This window comes from Tachyglossus aculeatus, chromosome X1, assembly GCF_015852505.1.
Source record: "Tachyglossus aculeatus isolate mTacAcu1 chromosome X1, mTacAcu1.pri, whole genome shotgun sequence".
NCBI lineage: Eukaryota > Metazoa > Chordata > Mammalia > Monotremata > Tachyglossidae > Tachyglossus > Tachyglossus aculeatus.
This window is the reverse complement of record NC_052101.1, coordinates 20,799,765-20,825,004: the sequence shown is the minus strand read 5'-3', so window position 1 is coordinate 20,825,004 and position 25,240 is coordinate 20,799,765. Positions and strand designations below refer to the sequence as shown.

Genomic DNA, 25,240 nt, shown 5'->3' with positions numbered 1-25,240 from the left:
AACGGGCAGGACCCACCCTGAGGCGTGGTGGCCCACGCCTCCACCACTGGCGATGGGCCACACCCCAGCAGATTCCCCAGTATGAACACCTGTGGTACTTGGCTCTGAGCCCATCCCAGGAACTCTGACAACATTTGTGCCTATTTGACTAATCCAGAGCTTTTCAGGATTGGGTTCTCTTCCTCACTAAGCCTGACCTCCAACCCTACTTCTAGCTTGGGGAGAGGAGGGTACATATTTACATTGTATATACATATGATATACAATATAAATATTGTACATACTTACTATTCTCTTGTGCATATTTACTATTCAATTTATTTTGCTAATGATGTGCATCTAGCATTATTTCTATTTATTCTGACTTGACACCTGTCCACATGTTTTTTTGTTGTCTGTCTCCCCCTTTAGACTGTGAGCCTGTTGTTGGGAAGGGACCGTCTCTATATATTGCCAACTTGTACTTCCCAAGCACTTAGAACAGTGCTCTGCACACAGTAAGCGCTCAATAAATATGAATGAATGAATGAATGAATGAATGAGGGAGTGGGAGGTGGCCTTGGGATAATCCTTATCATCAATAAACCTGGAACTGAGAAGGATGAAAGTGGTGGGAATGGGGAGTAGAGCTGGAGAGGAGCTAAATCAGCCAGCCTATCCAGAATCAACAACTCCCTCACTTTTCTTTTTCTCTCTCTTCCTCTCCACCCTCGACACGAGGCATACAGACACTCTGACAGCCCAACTGCCTTGTCTGAATTGTGACCAAAATCCCAAGCTGCTACTGTACTGAACTCAAGGATGAAAATATTAAAGCCATTAAGCAGCCGGTAGGATATGTTTAGATTCTTTCTCCTTATTCTGAGTCCTGCAGTTTGCTTCTAATAAACCCAATACCAACAATCCATAAATATTTACTGAACTACTGAATTACATAACTAGCTAGTGAGGAGAGATCTTTAAACAGTGGACATAAGCGGACCCTGAATTGGAAGGCCATTCATGTTTCCAAAGCACTTTCACATCCCTGTCTCACTGTGTCTTCACTCATTCATATGAGTGAGAGGCATTATATCCCCATTTCACAGCCAAGGAAACCACTGTTGGGTAGGGACTGTCTCTATATGTTGCCAACTTCTACTTCCCAAGTGCTTAGTACAGTGCTCTGCACACAGTAAGCGCTCAATAAATACGATTGATGATGAAAATGGCGCCTTTCTGATCCCGCCTCCGCGTTGGCCTGACTGCTGACGGACTATGGGCAAGTGAGCGAGCGGGCCCGGTTTCCTCAGCTGTAAAATAATAATAATAATGTTGGTATTTGTTAAGCGCTTACCATGTGCACCCCCCCTCCAGGAGGCCTTCCCAGACTGAGCCCCTTCCTTCCTCTCCCCCTCGTCCCCCTCTCCATCCCCCCCATCTTACCTCCTTCCCTTCCCCACAGCACCTGTATATATGTTTGTACATATTTATTACTCTATTTATTTATTTATTTATTTTACTTGTACAAATCTATCCTATTTTATTTTGTTAGTATGTTTGCTTTTGTTCTCTGTCTCCCCCTTTTAGACTGTGAGCCCACTGTTGGGTAGGGACTGTCTCTAGATGTTGCCAATTTGTACTTCCCAAGGGCTTAGTACAGTGCTCTGCACATAGTAAGCGCTCAATAAATACGATTGATTGATTGATGAAGTCCCATAACACGCCACTGTCAGAGCCAGGGGTGAGAACTAAGTCTCCTAACTCCCAGACTCGCTTTCCCCTCCGGACCTCACCGCCACCCAATCTAATAGCGGAGGCGAGTGAGACAAAATACAGTCTCCATAAACAATAGCAGAGGCAGGATTAGAAGAAAAGGCTCTGGGTTTCCAGTTGATGGCTCTGACGCCTTGAATCGCATTAGTCTTGCAGGCTCCCCTCTGTCTAGCATCCAGCACCATCCCTGGGAAAAAGTATGTAGTCTGGTCCCAAGAGATGTGGTCTCTCTCCCAGGGCCAGAGGCAGACAGGACAAGGCTGCAGCAGGACACAGAGACTGAGGGATGTTTCACTCCAATCAATCAATCAATCAATCAATCGTATTTATTGAGCACCTACTGTGTGCAGAGCACTGTACTAAGCGCTTGGGAAGTACAAGTCGGCAACATATAGAGACAGTCCCTACCCAACAGTGGGCTCACAGTCTCGAACTAGACTCAGTCACAGTCTAAGACTAGAACTCCAGGACTCAACCCTCATTCAAGCGCTCAGTACAGTGCTCTGCACACAGTAAGCACTCAATCAATACGACAATGAATGACTGAAATTCCTCACTGTGGCACAGCAACAAACTCCTAATAGTACTACAAGAGTTCTTGGGCTGCCTTAAGATTGGGGAGGCCTGGTGGAAAGAGCACAGGCCTGCGAGTCAGAGGACCTGGGTTCTAATCCTGTTTCTGCCACTTGCTTGCCACTTCACTTCTTTGTGCTTCAGTTTTCTCAACTGGAAAACGGGGATTTAATACGTTCTCCCTCCTACCTAGACTGTGAGCCCCATGTGGGACAGGGACTGTGTCCGACTTGATTATCTTGTATCTACTTCGGTGCGTAGGACAGTGTTTGACACATAATCAGCACTTAAATACCATTTAAAAAAAAAGTTCTCACCTTGCGCTTGAGCTTCCATTACCCTGGTCCCTCCCCGACTACCCTCTCTTCCTGCCCCTGTACAGAGGGGGCTGGCATCTGAACCTCCATATTGGCTGAAGTTTTCCCAGCCTTGATGGGGAAGGATGTGGGGGATAAACATGTGGAATTGCCTCTCTGAATGGGTCACCCCCAACAGAGGGAGGGAGAAGGGGGATGGACCAAGTCCAGCAGAGCAGAACAGGAAGACTGGAGTGGCAGAGCTCTCTGAGGAGCTTATTGCGGACTCAGCCCCATCCCTCCAGGGGAAGTCAGCATACAGAGTCCCATGACCACGAAGGCCAAGCCCTCTGTCAGGGAAATAGCCAGCCAGGAGGAAATGGGTGCAGAAAGGGACGCCACACACTAAAATTGTAAAACCCTCCTGGCGCTGGGTAGATAAAGCCAAGGCAGTCTGGGAGTCAAGGGGTGACTACTCATTCCAAGTGCAAAGACAGCCAGCTGGTATGCTGTTGGCTGGGTGGCAACTCTCCCCTCCATCCAGGCAGACATAATTGGTTTTGGAGTCATTCAAACAAGGCAGGAAGGAAGAAGTGACATGGTGGGCACAGAAAATATGGGAGAAGAAAGGGGACTGAACCATGGGAAATGGTCCTGATCCTTTAAAGGGAATTCTGCCCCGAATTTGACCCCAAAACTAAGAAAAACAGTGCCTTGCACACGCTAAAAGGGATCATGGGTTCTAATCCTGGCTCCGCCACTTGTCTGCTGTGTGACCTTGGGCAAGTCACTTTAAGTCTCTGGGCCTCGGTGACCTCATCTGTAAAATGGGGATTAAGACTGTGAGCCCCACTTGGGACAGGGACTGTGCCCAACCTGATTTGCTTGCCTCCACCCCAGGGTTCAATACAGTGCTTAGCACATAGTAAGTGCTTAAAAAAAACCAGAATTATTATTATTATTAGATGGTTGAAGCAAATCTGCTCCGAACCCTGCATCCAAATGGAGTTAATCAGAGCAGAGCTGAGGGGTTTGAACACCAAGATTCCCAGGACTGTGTTGCCCTCCCTGAGCCCAGCTGGGAAAGTTGGCAGGGACAACCTCCTGTATTTGGGAACTACCCCGGACAAAAGGAGGACTTACAGATTGTTTAGCTTTCCTCTGGCCTGCTCCGGAGCTTCCCTCACCGTTTATGCCCTCCTACTATCACTGTTCCCTGAACCCTTGAGGGATGATGTACGCACTCATTTCCAGGGACCGACCCCTCCTTCCATTTTGGAAAACTAGGTCCACTCCTTATAGGCTTTGTCTTTCCCCAGGACACAGCTGCTTGGAAAAGTGAGGGTTTCCTATATTATGGTGGCTTGATGTCAGAGCTCCCTGAGAGATCAATCAATCAATCAATCGTATTTATTGAGCGCTTACTATGTGCAGAGCACTGTACTAAGCGCTTGGGAAGTACAAATTGGCAACATATAGAGACAGTCCCTACCCAACAGAGGGCTCACAGTCTAAAAGGGGGAGACAGAGAACAAAACCAAACATACTACCAAAATAAAATAAATAGGATAGATATGTACAAGTAAAATAAATAAATAAATAAATAGAGTCAGTGATGCAGGAAAGAGCGAAGTATTTCATTATTAGAGAAGCAGCGTGGCTCAGTGGAAAGAGCCCGGGCTTTGAAGTCAGAGGTCATGGGTTCAAATCCCGGCTCCTCCAACTGTCAGCTGTGTGACTTTGGGCAAGTCACTTAACTTCTATGGGCCTCAGTTCCCTCATGTGGAAAATGGGGATTAAGACTGTGAGCCCCCCGTGGGACAACCTGATCACCTTGTAACCTCCCCAGCGCTTAGAACACTGCTTTGCACATAGTAAGTGCTTAATAAATGCCATTATTATTATTATTATTATTATTATTATTATTCTGGCATTTGTAACTTCAACTCTTCCTTGGATGACTGGGATTCATGGGCAGCAGGGTACTGCCCTGATTTATTGACAATAACAAAACTGAGCCCAATGTGGGACAGGGACTGTATCGGACTTGATTAACTTGTATCAACCCCAGCACTTAGAACAGTTGCTTGGCACACAGTAAGCACTCAATAAATATGACTTGAATGAATGAATGATAATAATGGTACTTGTTAAGAGCTTACGATGTGCCAAGCAACTGTTCTACGTGCTGGGGTAGATACAAGTTAATCAAGTTGGATACAGTCCCTGTTCCACATTGGGCTCACACTCAATCTCCATTTTTTACAAATGAGATAACTGCGGCCCAGAGACGTTAAATGACTTGCCCAAGGTCCCACAGCAGACATGTGGCAGAGTCGGAATTAGAACCCATGACCTTCTGACTCCCAAACCCGTGCTCTATCCACTGTGCCACGCTGCTTCCCTACTAGAGAAGCAGCGTGGCTCAGTGGAAAGAGCACAGGTTTTGGAGTCAGAGGTCATGGGTTCAAATCCCGGCTCTGTCAGCTGTGTGACTTTGGGCAAGTCACTTCACTGGGCCTCAGTTCCCTCATCTGTAAAATGGGGATTAAGACTGTGAGCCCCCCGTGGGACAACCTTATCACCTTGTAACCTCCCCAGCATTTAGAACAGTGCTTTGCACATAGTAAGTGCTTAATAAATGCCATTGTTATTATTATTATTATTACCGCAAATGGCAAAATTTGAACAGCTCACTCATTAACCCAACTCCTTCCCTGGTCATTAGCCCATCACTTGCTTCCAGGAAGGTCACAAAAGGGACTACGTCTCTCACTGCTGATAGTTCGGAGCATGCGCAGAAATCTACGAATCAATCACTCAATAGTATTTATTGTGCACGTGTGCGCAGAGCACTGTTCTAAGCACTTGGGAGATTACAAAACAACGGAGTTGGCAGTCACGTTCCCTTGCCCACATGAAGTCTGCAGTCCAGAGGGGATCACATATTTACATCGGAAATGCTTTCTAGCCTTAGACTGGTGAAAAATAAAAGTAGTTTAAAGAGCTCTAATACAGAATACTACTGCCTTGATGCAGCACCACCAGTACTTTTATTTCTAAAGCGCCTCTACTATGCTTGTCATCACTACTTCATTCGTCATCTTTCCCTCAGATGACTTGTACTTGAGAAAGCCAAATGGTTTCTTGATTTCTACTCTGCCAGTTGAGTATAATGGCTCCTCCATAGGAGGTCAGCTTCCAGAGACTGGTTCCTGGGATGAACAGAGAGAGGCTGCTAGGCTTTGGGCAGGAAAGGGTTGACCATGGCAAGATGTGAACAGCAAGACCAGCAATTCCTCCGTGAAGGGGCAGTACTACAGACTGGGCTGAATTCTAGTCGTGCTTGCGGCCACCAAAGGAAACCTTAAGGAGGGGTTTTCTCCTTTACCTAAAGGGATGGGATGGAATCTGTGCAAAGGTGAGGAGGAAGAGAACCAGGAGAGGAACAAACTCCCTGGATTGGACCAAGGAACCAGGTAGAGAACATTGTTAACCACCCGTCTGAGAAAGCATTTTTTCATAGGATTTTTATTTTCTTTCTGTAACATCCTGCTGATGACCAAGTAGTTATAGTAATAGTGGATAGTATATGTAGTATAGTGGATAGTAATATATATAGTAGTATATATAGTATAGTGGATAGTAATCTCCAGATAGAATTCCCAATAGAAGCAAATCTTACTGGCACCAGATTTTTTTAAAAAAAATTAACTGACTGTTCAGTCCAGGATTTAGGGGACAGCATGGAGAAATTTACACTGAACACACAGAAAGAAAGCAGTGAGCGATGTAAGAAAGCTGTGAGCAATGTCCATAATTTCAAGCAGGACCATTCTAGGAGAATGAAGTAGAAGTCTGCGAACACTGTAGAAGCCTGCGAACACTTACTGAGTCTACCCCAGAAATTGGGGGTTTTCTTATCAATCACTCAATGGCATTGATTGAACACCAACTATGTGCAGAGCACTGTACTAAGCGCTTGGGAGAGTACAGTATAGTAGAATTAGCAGATGGAATTTTAAAGAGGAATTTGATCCCGCTAGCAGCCCTAATGCTCCTTGCAGACTCTGAGCCAGAGGTGGGTCCCGAGGACTCAGAAAACCTTCAGGAGCCTCACACACAGTCCGCCCCAAAAATTATTGTGCCAACTCACAACATTTGAACCAATCAACCTATATTTATTAAGCACTTACTTGCACAGAGCACTGTACTAAGCGCTTGGGAGAGTACAATATTACATATTTGGCAGACACGTTCCCTGTCCAGAAAGAGTTTACGGCCTAGAGGTTCCAGGTTTTTCCTCATACCTTAGACGCTCTCTAAGGTCCATTTCCATTGTCCCACTGTCCAGACATCATTCAAGGGGTTCACTCTCAGACATGAGCTGTCTTTTGGGCAAACCCTTAGGCGAATCTGGAGACAGTCCAAGGAAGCCGATCAATGAGCCTGTTGCCACAAGGCTAATTCCGGAAGCCCAGAGTGAGGCGGACTAGATGTAACAAAACCCTCCCATTATCCATTCTCTTTGGATTAAACTAGTTTGAAATACTGAGCACCATCAGCCTGGAAGGGGTATTTGAGTTGGCTCAGATTCTTCTTCTTTATCTTTCCTCTAACTGCTGGGCAGTTCACCCGCTATGGATAGAATAACTTGGGTTTTTTTTTTCCCCACTTATAAAGAAACTTGAGAAAACGATCACCAGCAATTCCGAAACTATGGCAGAATGTCCCAATGCTAATTCGCCTTTGTGTCCTTCTCATGGTGTCCTTCTCCGCTGCCAAGGGGTTTTCATATTCAAAAGTAATTTTGCAGAGTTAAAGGGTCAGAGCTGGGGCTGGGAGATTTAGTTGTAGCAGTAAAGAAGGGGCAGCAGCTGTTTGTTTTTCTCAATGAATGGGGAAATTGCAGAAGGAAGTATCAATTCTTGCTTGGGAAGGCAACACAGAGATAATGGTGGTCCAAAAGGAGCTGAAGAAAACACCTACTCAGTGAGCTCCTTGTGGGCAGGGATCATGTCTACCAACTCTACTGTACTGCACTTTCCCAAGCTCTTAGTACAGTGCTCTGCACACTGCAGGTACTCAATAAATACCAACAATTGATTGATTGATTGGGCTTGCTGAACGGGGGGCAAGGCCTTCTGTAAGGTGCAGCAATGAGACTAACTACGGAAGAAAAAGAGAAGGGTGATTCAGTGAGTCCCTAAGACATCTGAAGTGATACTCAATTATTCAATTTTCTGAAAAATGTCTTTGACAGATGCCGGAAAGCCAATGAAAGCCTTCCATTTTATCAGCTCTCTGTGTCTTTCTGGGTCCATCTTCCAGCCCATCACCCCCAGGTGCTTCTGACTGCATTTTAAGAGTAGGAAAACAGCAAAGACCCCAACAGGAGATGAGACACAGGTTTTGGTGAAGGGATTTCACAGGAAGGTTTGAAACTGCAGACATAGGTTGAAGTGACTTGCCTTTCTCTATGAGGTAATCAATCGATTGCATTTATTGAGGGTTTACTGGGTGAAGCGCACTGGTTATGGGTTCTAATTCCGCTCCGCCACTTGTCAGCTGTGTGACTTTGGGCAAGTCATTTAACTTCTCTGTGCCTCAGTGACCTCATCTGTAAAATGGGGATTAAGATTGTGAGCCCCACATGGGACAACCTGATCACCTTGTATCCCTCCAGCGCTTAGAAAAGGACTTTGCACGTAGTAAGCGTTTAACAAATACCATCTTCGTCATCATTATTATTACTAAGCACTTGGGAGAGCATGATATAACAGAGTTGGTAGACATGTCCCCTGCCTAGAATGAGCTTGTGGTCTAGAGGGGGTGACACATATTAATACAAATATAACAGAGATGTACAGAAATGCCATGGGACTGAGGGAAGAAGAAATAAAGTGTGCAAATCCAAGTCCAAACAAGGAACAATCTCCCCCTTCCCAACTGCTCAGATGTCCCAACGAACCCCTACTTATTGTGGGGCGTCTCGAGCCCCGCCCCAGGCCATCTCCCTCTCCCCCCTTTTCCTATTGATCGGACGTCCCAATGAACCCCTGTTTATCAAAGGGCTGATCAAATCAATCAATCAATCGTATTTATTGAGTGCTTACTGTGTGCAGAGCACTGTACTAAGCGCTTGGGAAGTACAAGTTGGCAACATATAGAGACAGTCCCTACCCAACAGTGGGCTCACAGTCTAAAAGGGGGAAAAGCCCCTCCCTAAAACCGAGTGACGACAGCCAAGGAGGGGCACCCACACCTCTCAAAAGTACACGGATTTCATGTGTCATTTTGAGAAACGGCGTGGCTCAATGGAAGGAGCCCGGGCTTTGGAGTCAGAGGTCATGGGTTCAAATCCCGGCTCTGCCAACTCTCTGCTCTGTGACTTTGGCCAAGTCACTTCACTTCTCTGGGCCTCAGTTACCTCATCTAGAAAATGGGGATTAAAACTGTGAGCCCCCCCCGTGGGACAACCTGATCACCTTGTAACCTCCCCAGCGCTTAGAACAGTGCTTTGCACATAGTAAGCGCTTAATAAATGCCATTGTAAAAAAAGTCACTTCACTTCTCTGGGCCTCAGTTACCTCATCTGTAAAACCGGGATTAAGACTGTGAGCCCCACCATGGGACAACCTGATTACCTTGTAACCTCCCCAGCGCTTAGAACAGTGCTTTGCACATAGTAAGCGCTTAATCAATCAATCAATCGTATTTATTGTGTGCAGAGCACTGTACTAAGCGCTTGGGAAGTACAAGTTGGCAACATATAGAGACAGTCCCTACCCAACAGTGGGCTCACAGTCTAAAAGGGGGAGACAGAGAACAAAACCAAACATACTAACAAAATAAAATAAATAGAATAGATATGTACAAGCAAAATAAATAAATAGAGTAATAAATATGTATAAACATTTACATATTATTATTTTGTCAAGGCTGGCTAAATTCAACCTCATGGGAAACGCCTCTGAAAGTCCATCTCTCTGCACGATGGATAAGACGATAATGGTATTTGTTAAGCGCTTACTATATACCAAACTCTAGAAGATGCTGCAACTAAAACCTACCCTGGGCCTTCCAGGATTTAAAAAGACCCTATTTTTCCTTTCCAGCCTGCACAGTTCTTTGAACCCTGGAAATGTGTGCCAAGAATAACCCCCTTATTTTCCCTGGCCGTTTTAAAAAATATAAAATCTCCCTTCTCCTGGCATCCTCTGCAGATAAAAAGAGGGGTTTGGAGGGCTACGGGGGAGGCGAGTGGGCCTCCTGTTTGCACCGATGGAAAATGTAAGAAGGTCAAAGGCGGTGGAGGGGGCTCAGAGCATCACAGCCCTGATTCCCGAGAACTCCACCCTCCGGGGGGGGGGGGGGGGGGGGGACGGACGGACACTGAAAGCCGGCCCCAGCTAGAGAAGGGGAACCCCCAAAACCCTTTCCCTCGGCCGCTGAGCGCGCTGCCCCGTTGCTGAAGGTGTAGGGTTGCTACCAGCAACTACTCCCTGGTCCTGCATCCCTGCCTCTGCAATCCTGGTGCTGCATGCCTGGCTCTGCAATCCTGGCCCTACACTACTGGCTCTGTATCCCAGGCTCTGCAATCCCGGTCCTGCATGCCTGCCTCTGCAACCCTGGTCCTGGTCCTACACTACTGGCTCTGCATGCCTGCCATTGCAACCCTGGTCCTACCCTACTGGCTCTGTATCCCAGGCTCTGCAATCCCGGTCCTGCATGCCTGCCTCTCGAACCCTGGTCCTGGTCCTACATTACTGGCTCTGCATGCCTGCCACTGCAACCCTGGTCCTACACTACTGGCTCTGTATCCCAGGCTCTGCAATCCCTGGTCCTACACTACTGGCTCTGTATCCCAGGCTCTGCAATCCTGGTAGTGCATGCCTGCCTCTGCAACCCTGGTCCTGCACTACTGGCTCTGTATCCCAGGCTCTGCAATCCCGATCCTGCATGCCTGCCTCTGCACCCCTGGTCCTACACTACTGGCTCTTTATCCCAGGGTCTGCAATCCCGATCCTGCATGCCTGCCTCTGCAACCCTGGTCCTGGTCCTACACTACTGGCTCTGCATGCCTGCCACTGCAATCCTGGTCCTGCATGCCTGCCTCTGCAATCCTGGTCCTACACTACTGGCTCTGTATCCCAGGTTTTGCAATCCTGGTCCTGCATATCTGCCTCGCAACCCTGGTCCTGGTCCTATACTACTGGCTCTGTATCCCAGGCTCTGCAATCCTAGTCCTGCATGCCTGGCTCTGCAATCCTGGTCCTACACTCCTGGCTCTGTATCCCAGGCTTTGCAATCCTGGTCCTGCATATCTGCCTCGCAACCCTGGTCCTGGTCCTATACTACTGGCTCTGTATCCCAGGCTCTGCAATCCTAGTCCTGCATGCCTGGCTCTGCAATCCTGGTCCTACACTCCTGGCTCTGTATCCCAGGCTTTGCAATCCTGGTCCTGCATATCTGCCTCGCAACCCTGGTCCTGGTCCTATACTACTGGCTCTGTATCCCAGGCTCTGCAATCCTAGTCCTGCATGCCTGGCTCTGCAATCCTGGTCCTACACTCCTGGCTCTGTATCCCAGGCTTTGCAATCCTGGTCCTGCATATCTGCCTCGCAACCCTGGTCCTGGTCCTATACTACTGGCTCTGTATCCCAGGCTCTGCAATCCTAGTCCTGCATGCCTGGCTCTGCAATCCTGGTCCTACACTACTGGCTCTGTATCCCAGGCTCTGCAATCCTGGTCCTGCATCGCGGGCTCTGCAAGCCTGGTCCTACACTACTGGCTCTGCAATCCTGGTCCTGTATCCCGGGCTCTGCAACCCTGGTCCTACATCCCGGGCTCTGCAACCCTGGTCCTACATGCCCGCCTCTGCAACCCTGGCCCTGCATCGCGGGCTCTGCAACCCTGGCCCTGCATCCCGGGCTCTGCAACCCTGGTCCTGCATCCCGGGCTCTGTAGCCCTGGTCCTATATGGCTGCCTCTGTAACCCTGATCCTACATGCCTGCTTCTGCCATCCTGGTCCTGCATCCCGGGTTCTACAACCCTGGTCCTGCATGCCTGCCCCTGCAACCCTGGTCCTGCATGCCTGCCTCTGCCATCCTATTCCTGCATGCCTGCCTCTGCCATCCCATTCCTGCATGCCTGGCTCCGCAACCCTGGTCCTGTATCCCGGGCTTTGCAACCCTGGTCCTGCATGCCTGCCTCTGCAACCCTGGTCCTGCATCCTTGGCCCTGAATGCCTACCTCTGCAATCCCGGACTTTGAAAGCCTGGCTCCCCAACCCTATTCCTGCAATCCTAGCTCTGCAATCCTGATCCCGCACTACCGGCTCTGCATCCCGGGCCGTGCACGCCTGGCCCCGCATGCCCGGCTCCGCAACCCTGTTTCCGCATCCCGCGCCCCGCATGCCTGGCCCCGGTCCCGCGGGGCCCGCCTGGCCTTCCCGAGCGCGCTCAGTGCGGTGCTGCGGTGCCGGGCGCACGGTAGGCGCTCAGTGAAGGGGACCGAAAGGGGAAGGGCCCGCGTTACCTTCGGTGGCATAGCTGTGGTCGCGCAGGAAGCTGCCGTTGAGGTTGCGGGGGTCGGTGTCCTCGGGCTCCATGGGCGTCGGGGCTGGAGACCCGCGGCCCAGCGCCCATCATCCCGCCCCGAGGAGCGGAGCGGCGCGGCGCGGCGCGGCTCCCCCGGGCGGGCCACCCACCCGCCCACCCGTCCACCCACCGACGGACGGACGGACGGACGGAGCGCCGCCGCCGCCTCCTCCTCCTCCTCCTCCCGGTGGTGGTGCTCTTCCTCCCTCCTCCTCCCTCCTCCTCCTCTTCTTGCTGCTGCTGCTGTCCGGTCCCGCGGTCCCCGCCGCCCACCGGCAGGCAGACGGACCGACGGACTGACCGACCGACCGACAGGGGGCGGGGCCGGGGCTGCCGCAGCGCGCCCCGACCCCGCCCCTACAGCCCCCTCCGGCCAATGGGAGGCCGCCGCCCGATCAGGCCCCGCCCCCAAGCTCGAGGCCCCGCCCCCGATGGCAGGCCCCGCCCCGACAGCCCCCGCCGGCCAATGGGAGGCCACCGCCCCATCAGGCCCCGCCCCAGGCCCCGCCCCTACAGCCCCCTCCGGCCAACGGGAGGCCGCCGCCCGACCAGGCCCCGCCCCCAAGCTCGAGGCCCCGCCCCCGATGGCAGGCCCCGCCCCGACAGCCCCCGCCGGCCAATGGGAGGCCACCGCCCCATCAGGCCCCGCCCCAGGCCCCGCCCCTACAGCCCCCTCCGGCCAATGGGAGGCCGCCGCCCGACCAGGCCCCGCCCCCAGACTCAAGGCCCCGCCCCCCGGCTCCAGGCCCCGCCCCGCCCCTACAGCCCCCGCCGACCAATGGGAGGCCGCCGCCCATCGATCAGGCCCCGCCCCCCCGGCTCCAGGCCCCGCCCCCCGGTTCCAGGCCCGGCCCCGCCCCTACTGTCCCCGCCGGCCAATGGGAGGCCGCCGCCGGATCAGGCTCCGCCCCCGGTTCCAGGCCCCGCCCCGCCCCTACAGCCTCCGCCGGCCAATGGGAGGCCGCCGCCCGACCAGGCCCCGCCCCCCAAGCTCGAGGCCCCGCCCCCGATGGCAGGCCCCGCCCCCGGCTCCAGGCCCCGCCCCGCCCCTACAGCCCCCGCCGACCAATGGGAGGCCGCTGCCCATCGATCAGGCCCCGCCCCCGCCCCCAGGCCCCGCCCCCCGGCTCTAGGCCCGGCCCCGCCCCTACAGCCCCCGCCGGCCAATGAGAGGCCGCCGCCGCCCGAGCAGGCCCCGCCCCACCGTCTCCAGGCTCCCCCCCCACAGCCCCCGCCGGCCAATGGGAGGCCGCCCCCGACCAGGCCCCGCCCCCGGCTCCAGGCCCCGCCCCTACAGCCCCGCCAGCCAATGGGAGTCTGCCACCCGACCAGGCCCCACCCCCAGGCTCAAGGCCCCGCCCCCGGCTCCAGGCCCCGCCCCCGGCTTCAGGCCTGGCCCCGCCCCTACAGTCCCCGCCGGCCAATGGGAGCCCCCCGCCCGACCAGGCCCCGCCCCCAGGCTCGAGGCCCCGCCCCCGGCTCCCGGTCTGGCTCCGCCCCTACTGCGCCCCCCCCCCCCCCCCCCGCCGGCCAATGGGAGGCCGCCGCCTGATCAGGCCCCCGCCCCCGGCCCCGCCCCTAACCTCCGCCGGCCAATGGGAGGCCGCCGCCCGATCAGGCCCCGCCCCCCGGCTCCAGGCCCGCGGCCGGGAGCATTCCTCACCCCGTCGACACCCCTACACACGTACACACCCACACACCCACACACACACACCCATGGAGACACACACACACACCCGTGGACACACGTAGTCACCTACTCACACACCCCTACATACACACCCCTACACAAACACAGCCCATACACATACATAAAGACCCAAGGGAGATATACAAACACATAAACACACACACACAGAGACCCAAGGGAGATACACACATACACACACACACCCCATACACATACATAAAGACCCAAGGGAGATATACAAACACATAAACACACACACACACAGACCCAAGGGAGATACACACATACACACACACCCCCCATACACATACACAAAGGCCCAAGGGAGATATACAAACACATAAACACACACACACACACACACAGACCCAAGAGAGATACACACACACACATAGGTCACCCCAAACTCAGGCCCCTTCTCACAGCTGTCATTGGGTCATTTCCTCTCACACATCCAAGGCAAGGCACGCTTACTCTCTCTCTCTCTCCCTCTCTCTCTCAGACACACACACACACACGCACACAGACCCAGGAGAGATTATACAAACTCATAAACACACACACACACACACATCAGTCACCCCCAAACTCGGGCCCCTTCTCACAGCTGTCATTGGGCCATTTCCTCTCACACATTCAACACATGCTTACTCTCTCTCTCTCTCTCTCTCTCTCTCTCTCTCTCTCTCTATCTCTCTCTCTCTCTTTCTCTCTCTCACACACACACACACACACACGAGAGATATACAAACTCATAAACACACACACACACACACACACAGGAGATTCATTCATTCATTCAATCGTATTTATTGAGCGCTTACTGAAGCAGCGTGGCTCAGTGGAAAAGAGCCCGGGGTTTGGAGTCAGAGGTCGTGGGTTCAAATCCCGGCTCCGCCACTTGTCAGCTGTGTGACTTTGGGCAAGTCACTTCGCTTCTCTGGGCCTCAGTTCCCTCATCTGTAAAATGGGGATGAAGACTGTGAGCCCCACATGGGACAACCTGATTACCTTGTATCTACCCCAGCGCTTAGAACAGTGCTTTGCACATAGTAAGCGCTTAACAAATATCAACATTATTATTATTATTACTGTGTGCAGAGCACTGTACTAAGCACTTGGGAAGTACAAGTTGGCAACATAGGGAGACGGTCCCTACCCAACAGTGGGCTCACAGTCTAGAAGGGGGAGACAGAGAACAAAACAAAACATATTAACAAAATAAAATAAATAGAATAAATATGTACAAGTAAAATAAATAAATAAATAGAGTAATAAATTCGTACAAACATATATACATATATACAGGTGCTGTGGATATACAAACTCATAAACTCACACACACACACACACAGGAGAGATCTACAAACTCATAAACTCACACACACACACACACACACACACACACACACACACACACACACACACACATACACAGTAAGCACCAAACTCAGGCCCCTTTTCCCAGCTGCCAGTGAGTCATACCCTCTCACACATCCAACACATGCTTACTCTCCCCCCCCACCCGCATACACACCCACATACACACACACACACAAAGACGCAGAGGAGATATACAAACCAAGTCACATTCACACACACACACACACACACACACACACACACAATTAGTCACCCACAAACGCAGGCACCTATTCCCACATGTCATTGTGTAATACCCTCTCAGACATCCAAGGCATGCTTACTCTCTCTCTCTCTCTCACACACACACACACACACACACACACACACACACACGACCCAGGGGAGCTATACAAACACACAAACTCACATTCACACACATACGCACCCGTCACCCCCAAAGTCAGGCACCTTCTCACACATGACAGAGCGGCACGCCCTCTCAGACATCTGGAGCCAGTTTCCTCACACACAGACGCAGGCACACGCAAACACCCGCAGACACACACGAAGGCCCTGAGGAAATATACGAACACATGAACTCGCATTTAATCAATCGCATCTAATCAATCAATCAATCAATCAATCAATCGTATTTATTGAGCGCTTACTGTGTGCAAAGCACTGTACTAAGCGCTTGGGAAGTCCAAGTTGGCAACATATAGAGACAGTCCCTACCCAACAGTGGGCTCACAGTCTAGAAGGGGGAGACAGAGAACAAAACCAAACATATTAACAAAAGAAATAAAATAAAATAAAATAAAATAAATCTAACAACATAACAGAGTAATGCATCAGTCACCCGCAAACTCAGGCTCTTTCTCACAGATGTCAGGGTGGCCCACCGTCTTAGACACCCAAGGCGTGCTTACTCATACACACACACACACACGCAAACACACACTCGCATCATATCTTGCGGCATTTTGGAGCGACCATGTCTAGATCAGTCTGAAGTCAAACGGCCCAGCTAGTGGGTATCGTGTTCCCTGGTTCAAGATAGGAAAACACTTGGTCCTTTGCCAGCTGACTTTTCCAGGTTATTCTTCCACTCCAAGCAACGTTTCACCAGGAGTGAGAGTCTGGGAACGAAGACTCCTGGATAATGGGGGGGGTCTACCCTCTTCCTGCATCTCCGATTTCAGCCCCTCTTTTAAAAATACTTGCTCCTCCCCTTCATCATCATCAATCAGATTTATTGAGCACTTACTGTGTGCAGAGCACTGTACTAAGCGCTTGGGAAGTACAAGTTGGCAACATATAGAGACAGTCCCTACCCAACAGTGGGCTCACAGTCTAAAAGACTTCCTTATTACCGTCTTCAACCTCTCACTCTCTGATGGCTCTTTCTCCTCTGCTGGTGCTATATTTGACAAAAGTCTACCTTATGTTAATCCATCCCTCAGTCGAGGGTAATCCCTGAGTACTTACGGTGTGCAAAGCGTTTGGAAAAATGCCGTACAATAGAGGTGGTACACATGATCCCCGCCCACCAGGAGCTTACAGTCTCCATGGGATGACATTCCTTCTCCATCAATCAGTCAATTGTATTGATTGCGCACTTACTGTGTGCAGAGCACTGTACTAAGCACGTGGGAGAGTGCACTATCACAATATAACAGACACATTCCCTGTCCCCAACCGGCTTACAGTTTACATCAACTGCCTCATCAGTAAAATGGGGATTCAATGTCTGTTCTCCCTCTAATGTAGATTGTGAGCGCCACGTGGGACAGGGACTGTGTCTGACCTGATTAGTTTGTATCTACCCCTGAACTTACTACAGTGCCTGACACATATTAAGCGCTTAACAGATACCACAATTATTATTATTAATTGTAGTGTTAGCATTCAGAAATGACTCAGTGGAACTTAATTATAATAACAATAAAGTGCTAGCATTAACTCTGCCTCCCTTCAATACGCCAGACCACAATTATTGCCATTTATTGCCATTTATGCCACAATTATGTTGCCAACTTGTACTTCCCAAGCGCTTAGTACAGTGCTCTGCACACAGTAAGCGCTCAATAAATACGATTGATTGATTGATTGATTTTTGAGAAGACATTCTCTGAGCAATCTCCATCTTCCCAGGGATCATGTCAATTAAATAACTGCCTTAGACTGTGAGCCCGCTGTCGGGTAGGGACCATCTCTATATGTTGCCAACTTGTACTTCCCAAGCGCTTAGTACAGTGCTCTGCACACAGGAAGCGCTCAATAAATATGATTGAATGAATGAACACTCATATCTATAGATTTATACTCAGTTCTTGGGTACACGGGCTATCCCTAGTTACAACCATCCTATAATTGGCAATGGAAATTGTTCGATCAGTCAATCAATCATATTTATTGAGCGCTTACTGAGAGCAGAGCACTGTGCTAAGCACTTTGGAGGGTACAATCTAATCAATCAATCAATCAGTCGTATTTATTGAGCACTTATTGTGTGCAGAGCACTGTACTAAGCACTTGGGAAGTACAAGTTGGCAACATGTAGAGACAGTCCCTACCCAACAGTGGGCTCACAGTCTAGAAGGGGGAGACAGAGAACAAAACCAAACATATTAACTAAATAAAATAAATAAAATAAAATAAATCTAACAACGTAACAGAGTTGGTCGACACATTCCCTGCCCACAGTGAGTTTACAGTCGAGAGGGAGTTTATAGTCTTGAAGGAGCTTACCATCTAGAGAGAGTTTACAGTCTGTATATATTCCTCTGGGTCGCAGGAACCTCAAGATATTACCACTCCGTGGATACCTCCTGTATTATTTGATGCCTTACTCCATTTATACACTCACCCACCCCAACATCCTGTAAGTAAATCTCTCCTTGCTCATTCCCCCTTGAGCTGAGATAAGAAATCAGCCAGGAATGGATCTGGGAGGAAGCTCTGTCCAAGTTTATGTTGGATTTTCATGGTGTCGAAGAGACCCTGAACAGATAACCAAAGAAGTTGGGAGGTGACCTAATTTAGAAATGGATGCTGCGGATGTTGATAAATGGATTGCATATCATTCAGATAAATCATTGTCCAAAGAGGATCTCATTGAACTCAATGAGCATTTGCACAAAGTGCTCATCTGCACAATGAGCATTTTGCATCATTGCAAAATGCTGAAACCAACCAAGTAATAATAACAATAATAATAATGATGGCATTTGTTAAGCGCTTACTATGTGCAAAGCACTGTTCTAAGCACTGGGGAGGATACAAGGTCTTCAGGTTGTCCCACGTGACGCTCATAGTCTTAATCCCCATTTTACAGATGAGGTAACTGAGGCCCAGAGAAGTGAAGGGGCTTGCCCAAAGTCACCCAGCTGACAAGTGGCGGAGCCGGGATTAGAACCCATGACCTCTGGCTCCCAAGCCTGGACTCTTTCCACTGAGCCACGCTGCGTCTCTTGGAGGGTTAGTAATACTGTCCCTCTAGACTGTAAGCTCACTGTGGGCAGGGAATGAATCTATCAATATATTGTACTCTCCTAAGTGCTTAGTACAGTGCTCTGCCCACAGTAAGTGCTCAATAAATACAGTTGTGTGACTGATTGATTGATTGACAAGTAGTAGCTATGGCTTCTTCAGTACCAGATAAGAGCTTTCGACTGAAAAATGTTTGTTGCTTATCAAGAAGGTGGATGAACTTATCAATATGATTGAAGAGTTTAAGTACCCAGGGATGTTCAAAAAGGGTTTGCCCCTCCAAAGGACGTTTAAGACCAATCAATCAGTCAATCATTCAATCATATTTACTGGCATTTACTGTGTGCAGAGCACTGTACTAAGCCACTGGGAGAGTACAACATACCATTCCTTTGTTAGTATTCCTCTGTTAGTATGTTTGCTTTTGTTCTCTGTCTCCCCCTTTTAGACTGTGAGCCCACTGTTGGGTAGGGACTGTCTCTATATGTTGCCAACTTGTACTTCCCAAGCGCTTAGTACAGTGCTCTGCACACAGTAAGCGCTCAGTAAATACGATTGATGATGATGATGATACCCAGAATGGAAGACGAAACTGACTGCCGCATAAACTCAACTTTAGAAATTGAATTTGCTGTTTCCTCCCCAAATCCTCTGCTCTGGAAGTCTGGGGGAGCTATGCCCTTGGAAGAGGAGATCTGCTCTCCAAAGGGGATTCAAATTGGGCTGATTAAAATGACGTCTTCTTCTATCCTCAACCCAGCTCTCTGTGAGAGGGTCGGGGGCGGGCAAACAAAAGCCCATCTGATTTCTATTGCTAGTGCAGAGATTGGGTTGAAAGGAAAATATCACCTCGGCCACTCTCTGAGGGGATGTTCTTTCCTGCTGACACTGCCCCCGAGAACCAGTGATGACAAGGGGCTTCCCTGATTTCTTTCTGAATCCAGTGTTCATTTAACTGGGATGGGAACAACATCAGCAAATGTCTTGTTCAGTTAAGCTCCGCAAGTTTAGCTCAATGAGCCCAGGGAGACCGTCAGTTAATTATATACATATGATGCTTCGGATAACACAATTTAGAAAAGTATCTGAAGTTCAAAAAAAAAGATGGAAAACAAGTCGTGAGCAAACATAGGGAATTGCCATTATATTTTATTGAAGAATATTTTTTTTTCAGAAGATGGAGTTGGGCTTTCTTTCCGATCATCAGGAAAAGGAAGAGAGGCCAGAGCGGAAACCAGGCAGGATGTGATCTTTATCTTTAGGATCTAGCCTGGGCCTCCTTCAGGTGAGAAGGTGAGATATATTCCATCAGGAGCCGTGTGGCAGTTCCCTGTTGAGATGGGGCTCCAATGAAGGGGGAGGAGAAAATCCAATGTTTTTCATGTCTCTGGACACTACTCTCATGTTATTCGGAGAGCAGGAAAGGAAGATCAGGAGGAGGGCAGTTGAAATCAGCACTCCCCTCTAATCTTCTACAATCCAGTACACAGTCTTTGCTCCTCTAATGCCAAACTACTCATTGTACCTCTATCTCATCTATCATGCCACCATTCACTTGCCCACGTAAGCTCACTGTGGGCAGGGAATGTGTCTGTTTATTGTTACACTGTACTGTCCAGGGCACTTAGAACAGTGCTCTGCACACAGTAACACTCAATAAATGATTGAAATAATAATTCAATAATAATAATATCATGATAATAAACTCTAGAATGTAAAATAATAATTATTATAATAATAATTCAATAAATGATTGACTGACTGACTGGAACTCCCTCCCACGTCACATTCAACGGACCACCATTCTCCCCATCTTCCTGAATACAATTTCCCAACTCCTACTAAAAGTCAAATCTCCTCCAAGAGGCCCTCCTAAGTCCTCATTTCTTCTACTCACCCTCCTTTCCATAGAAACCGTACCCCTTAAGCACTTGTTAAACACCCAGCCCAAGCCCCTCAACACTTATCTAAATACTTTCCTTATATTTTACCATTTCCCCTATCTATAATTTCTTTAAATATCTGTCTCCCCCTCTAGAGGGTAAGTCCCATGTGGGCAGGGATCATGTCTACCAACATATTTATTACTCTATTTACTTATTTATTTTACTTGTACATATTTATTCTATTTATTTTATTTTGTTCATATGTTTTGTTTTGTTGTCTGTCTCCCCCTTCTAGACTGTGAGCCCGCTATTGGGTAGGGACCATCTCTATATGTTGCCAACTTGTATTTCCCAAGGGCTCTGCACACAGTAAGCGCTCAATAAATGCAATTGAATGAATGAATGAACGAACTCTGTTGTATTGTACCCTCTCAAAAGCTTAGTACAATGCTCAACACACTGTATGCGCTCAATAAATACCATTGACTGATTGGGAGGGTCTGTCCTGAGGAACTAGGGATCTGCTCATTTTCTTAGGGACATGGGACTGAAAATGCTGCTTCCATATTTTTCATTTTCTACCTAGTTCCACAGGAAGCTCAACACACCTCTCTTTCTCTCTCTCTCCCCTTCTACTCTCTCCCTCTCTCTCCATATATATATATATATATATTTCTCTTTCCCTCTCTTTCTCTCTCACCTAGTCTTCCTCTTGGGACAGTCAATCAGCAGCAAGGGAGAGAGAGTACTGCAGCTGAAGCTGACCCTCTCCCTCCTCTGCCGGCAGCCTGGTCCACTTCTGGAGCATGGCTGCTGCTGTTTCCTGGAGCTGCCCCCCCAAAAGTTTCTGCTGTGGGGATATTGCATGTAAAGTGGTCCCCAGGAACCCCAGAAACCTTGGAGAAAGGGCCCAGGTAACAGCAGCAACGGCCATGGCCCTTCTGTTCAGGAGCCGGGCTACCATCTGAAGCTGGAGAGGGACAGTCTCTGCTCATCCCTCTTTGCTGCTGCTGGCCAACTGAACAAAATGCTTACAGTACAGTACTCTGCACACAGTAAGCACAAATAAATATGATTGATTGATCGAACTGACCTCAGTGGACGTAACAGTGGGCTTCAGGTTGGATAAAACTGCTCTAAAAGGACTTTGAAACAAGAAACAGAAAGTGGAAAATCTCACTTTAAACCCATTAAGATAAATCCTAACAACTCTTTATCTACAAGGTCCTGGCACACTGTCAATCCGCCAGCACTGAAACAATGCTTCTCACATCAAAACAACCCTGGTCAGAGACTGAATGACAGCAGACTATCCAAACAGCTTCTAAATGTTCCCAGACTCTAGACTGTAAGCTCCTTGTGGGTAGGGAAAGTGTCTACCAACTCTGTTATATTGTACTCTCCCAAGCTCTTCTCACAGTAAGTGCTCAGTAACTACAATCGATTGTCAGCTGTGTGACTCTGGGCAAGTCACTTAACTCCTCTGTGCCTCAGTTACCTCATCTGTAAAATGCGGATTAAAACTGTGAGCCCCCCGTGGGACAACCTGATCACCTTGCAACCTCCCCAGCACTTAGAACAGTGCTTTGCACATAGTAAGTGCTTAATAAATACCATTATTATTATTGACCGATTAAACGGGGAGCGGAAATGTAGAAACTTCCAACAGGAAGGTAGCTAGTTAGTTAATTAGCTATGATATCTATTAAGCACCTTGTTTGTGTGAAGCACTCTATTAAACGTTGACATAAATACGAGAGAAACAATCAAGATGCGGGATTCGGAGAGGATGGAAGAAGCATTTTAAAAGCTTATGAAAGCAAAAATTCAGAACATGAGATACAAGAGTGGGCACCTGAGAGATGTGGTTATTCCCTCTTTCTCTGTGGAGTACTTATGTACGTATCTTTACACTGCGAGGCCTTTGAAGTTGGGGAGAATGGCGGTCTGTCATTTATGAAGGGAGAGGGAGTTGGGTTTTTCCAGTTCTGAATGGAAAATTTCCGGTCTCGGAAATGAGTTGGACTGACCATGTGTGGGAGTCCAGATCGAAAGGCCCTGGTGACCAGCATTCTTATTGCTCTCATGCCCCAGCTGGCAACGATAGCGAAGGTGGGAGGAGTTGGTAAAGCATTGACTGTGCTTTTTAGACTGTGAGCCCAATGTTGGGTAGGGACTGTCTCTATATGTTGCCGATTTGTACTTCCCAAGCGCTTAGTACAGTGCTCTGCACATAGTAAGCGCTCAATAAATATGATTGATTGATTGATTGACGGCAGTCAGCATTCAACAAGCAGGCACCTTACAATAAAACAACCACAATAAGAAGTCATAAAATCCAACCACAAGACAGGATGTTTCCCTGCTCTAGATTTTTCTTGAACTCGGGCTCTCTAGTTTTAATGGCTTAAAGAGGATCACTCCGCATTGAACATGGTCCCCTCTCCCCTCCACCTGGGCTACTTCCTCTACGACTCCCTTCTCCATGTAGCTTTTAAGACTGTGAGACAGGGACTGTGTCCAACCCGACTGTCTTATATCCACCCCAGCGCTTAGATCTGGGGTAAATTACATCTCCCTTTTAAATAAGATCTTCTCCTTCAAAAAAAATCCCCAAAGCTCCCCTAATTATTCCAGTGTCTTTGGTCTCTGTTATCAAAAAGTAAAAACAGACCTACAAGGGGAAGCTTTCTGAATACTAAATTGCACCTGTCAATTGTGAAAAACCAATATTTGTCACTCATACTCATTGATTACCCTGTTTACACTATTTTGAAGAACAAACCTTGAAAACTGTTAATTAATATAAGATATCATGTCTTAATAAAGTTCACATAATAAATTACCAAAATCATAAATCCATCTTCTAGGTAGTCAGCAAACAAGACAAATGACTGTACTCTAGTAAACAGATTATCCAGTGCCCTAGGGAGGAACCTCTAATAACCCCAACTAAACCAAGCATCGGACAACTGGATTGATGGAAAAAACAACTCTCATTTTGGATCCTTTTTATTCTGTTCCACAAGATAGTCTGTGAAGCAAAGTTCAAGAGAGATAAGCTGTAACCTCCATATCTAAGAGGTAATATCTTTCCTGATCCTGTGTTGAAATTTGCCTTTTTATTCCTTACAATGGCACAACAAAAAAGCCATAATAGATTAAATGAATGATTACATAAAGTCTAATTAGCTTCTTGGCATGGGAATTATAATAGTTTTAATCTACTTAGGTAATAAGTAGAGCTGAATTACCTATACATATTTTCACTGGACAGGGAGATTTAAAAGATGACGATGCTTTATTTCTGGTAATTAAAAAGAGTCACCTTTCGGGGTAGCTTTGAATTCAACTGAAGTAATGTCCTCTACTGATGTATCACAATTTTCCAAATATTTCAGGTTCAGTAAACTCAACCATCTTTTCATGTATTCTTTTCTAGTCTTTATTTATTTATTTGCTCTTTGATTCACTAATTCATTCATTCAGTTGTTTGTTTCTTTTTCTTTGATGAGGATGATGAGTCTTCTTTTTTCATAAATTCTTTTTCTTAAATAAAAAAACATCTCCTAACAGGGAAAAGCAAGCCAAGGAACTCTAGGTGGATGGAAACTTTGGCTTAAAAGGTACAGATATTATATGTTGTATATACATAAATATGTATATTTTTAATTGCATTTGTTAAGCAGTTACTCTGTGCTAGGCACTGTTCCAAGAGCTGGGGTAAGTAATAATAATAATAATGATGGTATTTGTTAAGTGCTTACTATGTGCAAAGCACTGGGGAGGTTACAAGGTGAGCAGGTTGTCCCACGGGGGGCTCACAGTTTTAACCCCCATTTTACAGATGAGGTAACTGAGGCACAGAGAAGTTAAGTGACTTGCCCAAAGTCACACAGCTGACAGTAGGAGGAGCCGGGATTTGAACCCATGACCTTTGACTCCAAAGCCCGCTGAGCCACGCTGCTTCTCAGTACAAGTTAAATAGGTTGGGCACAGTCTCTTTTCCACATAGGACTAACGGTCTTCACCCCCATTTTACAGATGAGATAACTGAGGTACAGAGAAGTTAAGTGATTTGCCCAAGGTCACACAGCAGACAAGTGGTAGAACTGGGATTAGAACCCAGGTCCTTCTGACTCTGAGGCTTGTGCTCAGTCCCATAGGCCACACTGATTCTCATTCAAGACCATAAGGGGAAAAGGGCTGAAAATCATCAAGATGAAGAAAACGAACTCTAGTACACTCTAGACTGTAAGATCCTTGTGAGTAGGGATTGTACCTACCAACTCTATTGCATTGTACTCTCCCAAACACCTAGTACAGTGCTCTACAAACAGATTGATTGATTGATTGATGAAGCACTAGGGAAACAAATTTTATCAGGCTCAGGGCATTAACAAGGAAGACTTTGATGGAAAGCAAATCTTTGTTTTTCAGATTCTCTTTCCGTCTCTCTGGCAAGAAAAAAAAATGTTTTTTTCAGCTGAACAGTCTGCATACACAGGGACAGATCATGCTTGTGTGACCCTGTAGTAAATTTTCCTTCACTCTTTGGCGAACCTTGTTGGAACTGTGTG

The 25,240-nt window shown here is 48.2% G+C and overlaps 1 protein-coding gene across 2 annotated transcripts in view; it reads right to left on the bottom strand.

Annotated features, from left to right (window-relative positions):
- The window catches only part of PPP2R2B (protein phosphatase 2 regulatory subunit Bbeta), a 223,099-nt gene that overhangs the window by 145,727 nt on the left and 52,132 nt on the right, over positions 1-25,240 (bottom strand). Inside the window, exon 1 of one of the 2 annotated variants that reach the window (XM_038772789.1) lies at positions 12,166-12,305. The exons of the other annotated variant lie outside the window; for it this stretch is intronic. Within the exon in view, the coding sequence (XP_038628717.1) occupies positions 12,166-12,238 (73 nt within the window). The 5' untranslated portion in view covers positions 12,239-12,305. Of the gene's footprint in view, positions 1-12,165; positions 12,306-25,240 lie in introns of those variants that run through there. 2 annotated transcript variants of the gene reach the window in all.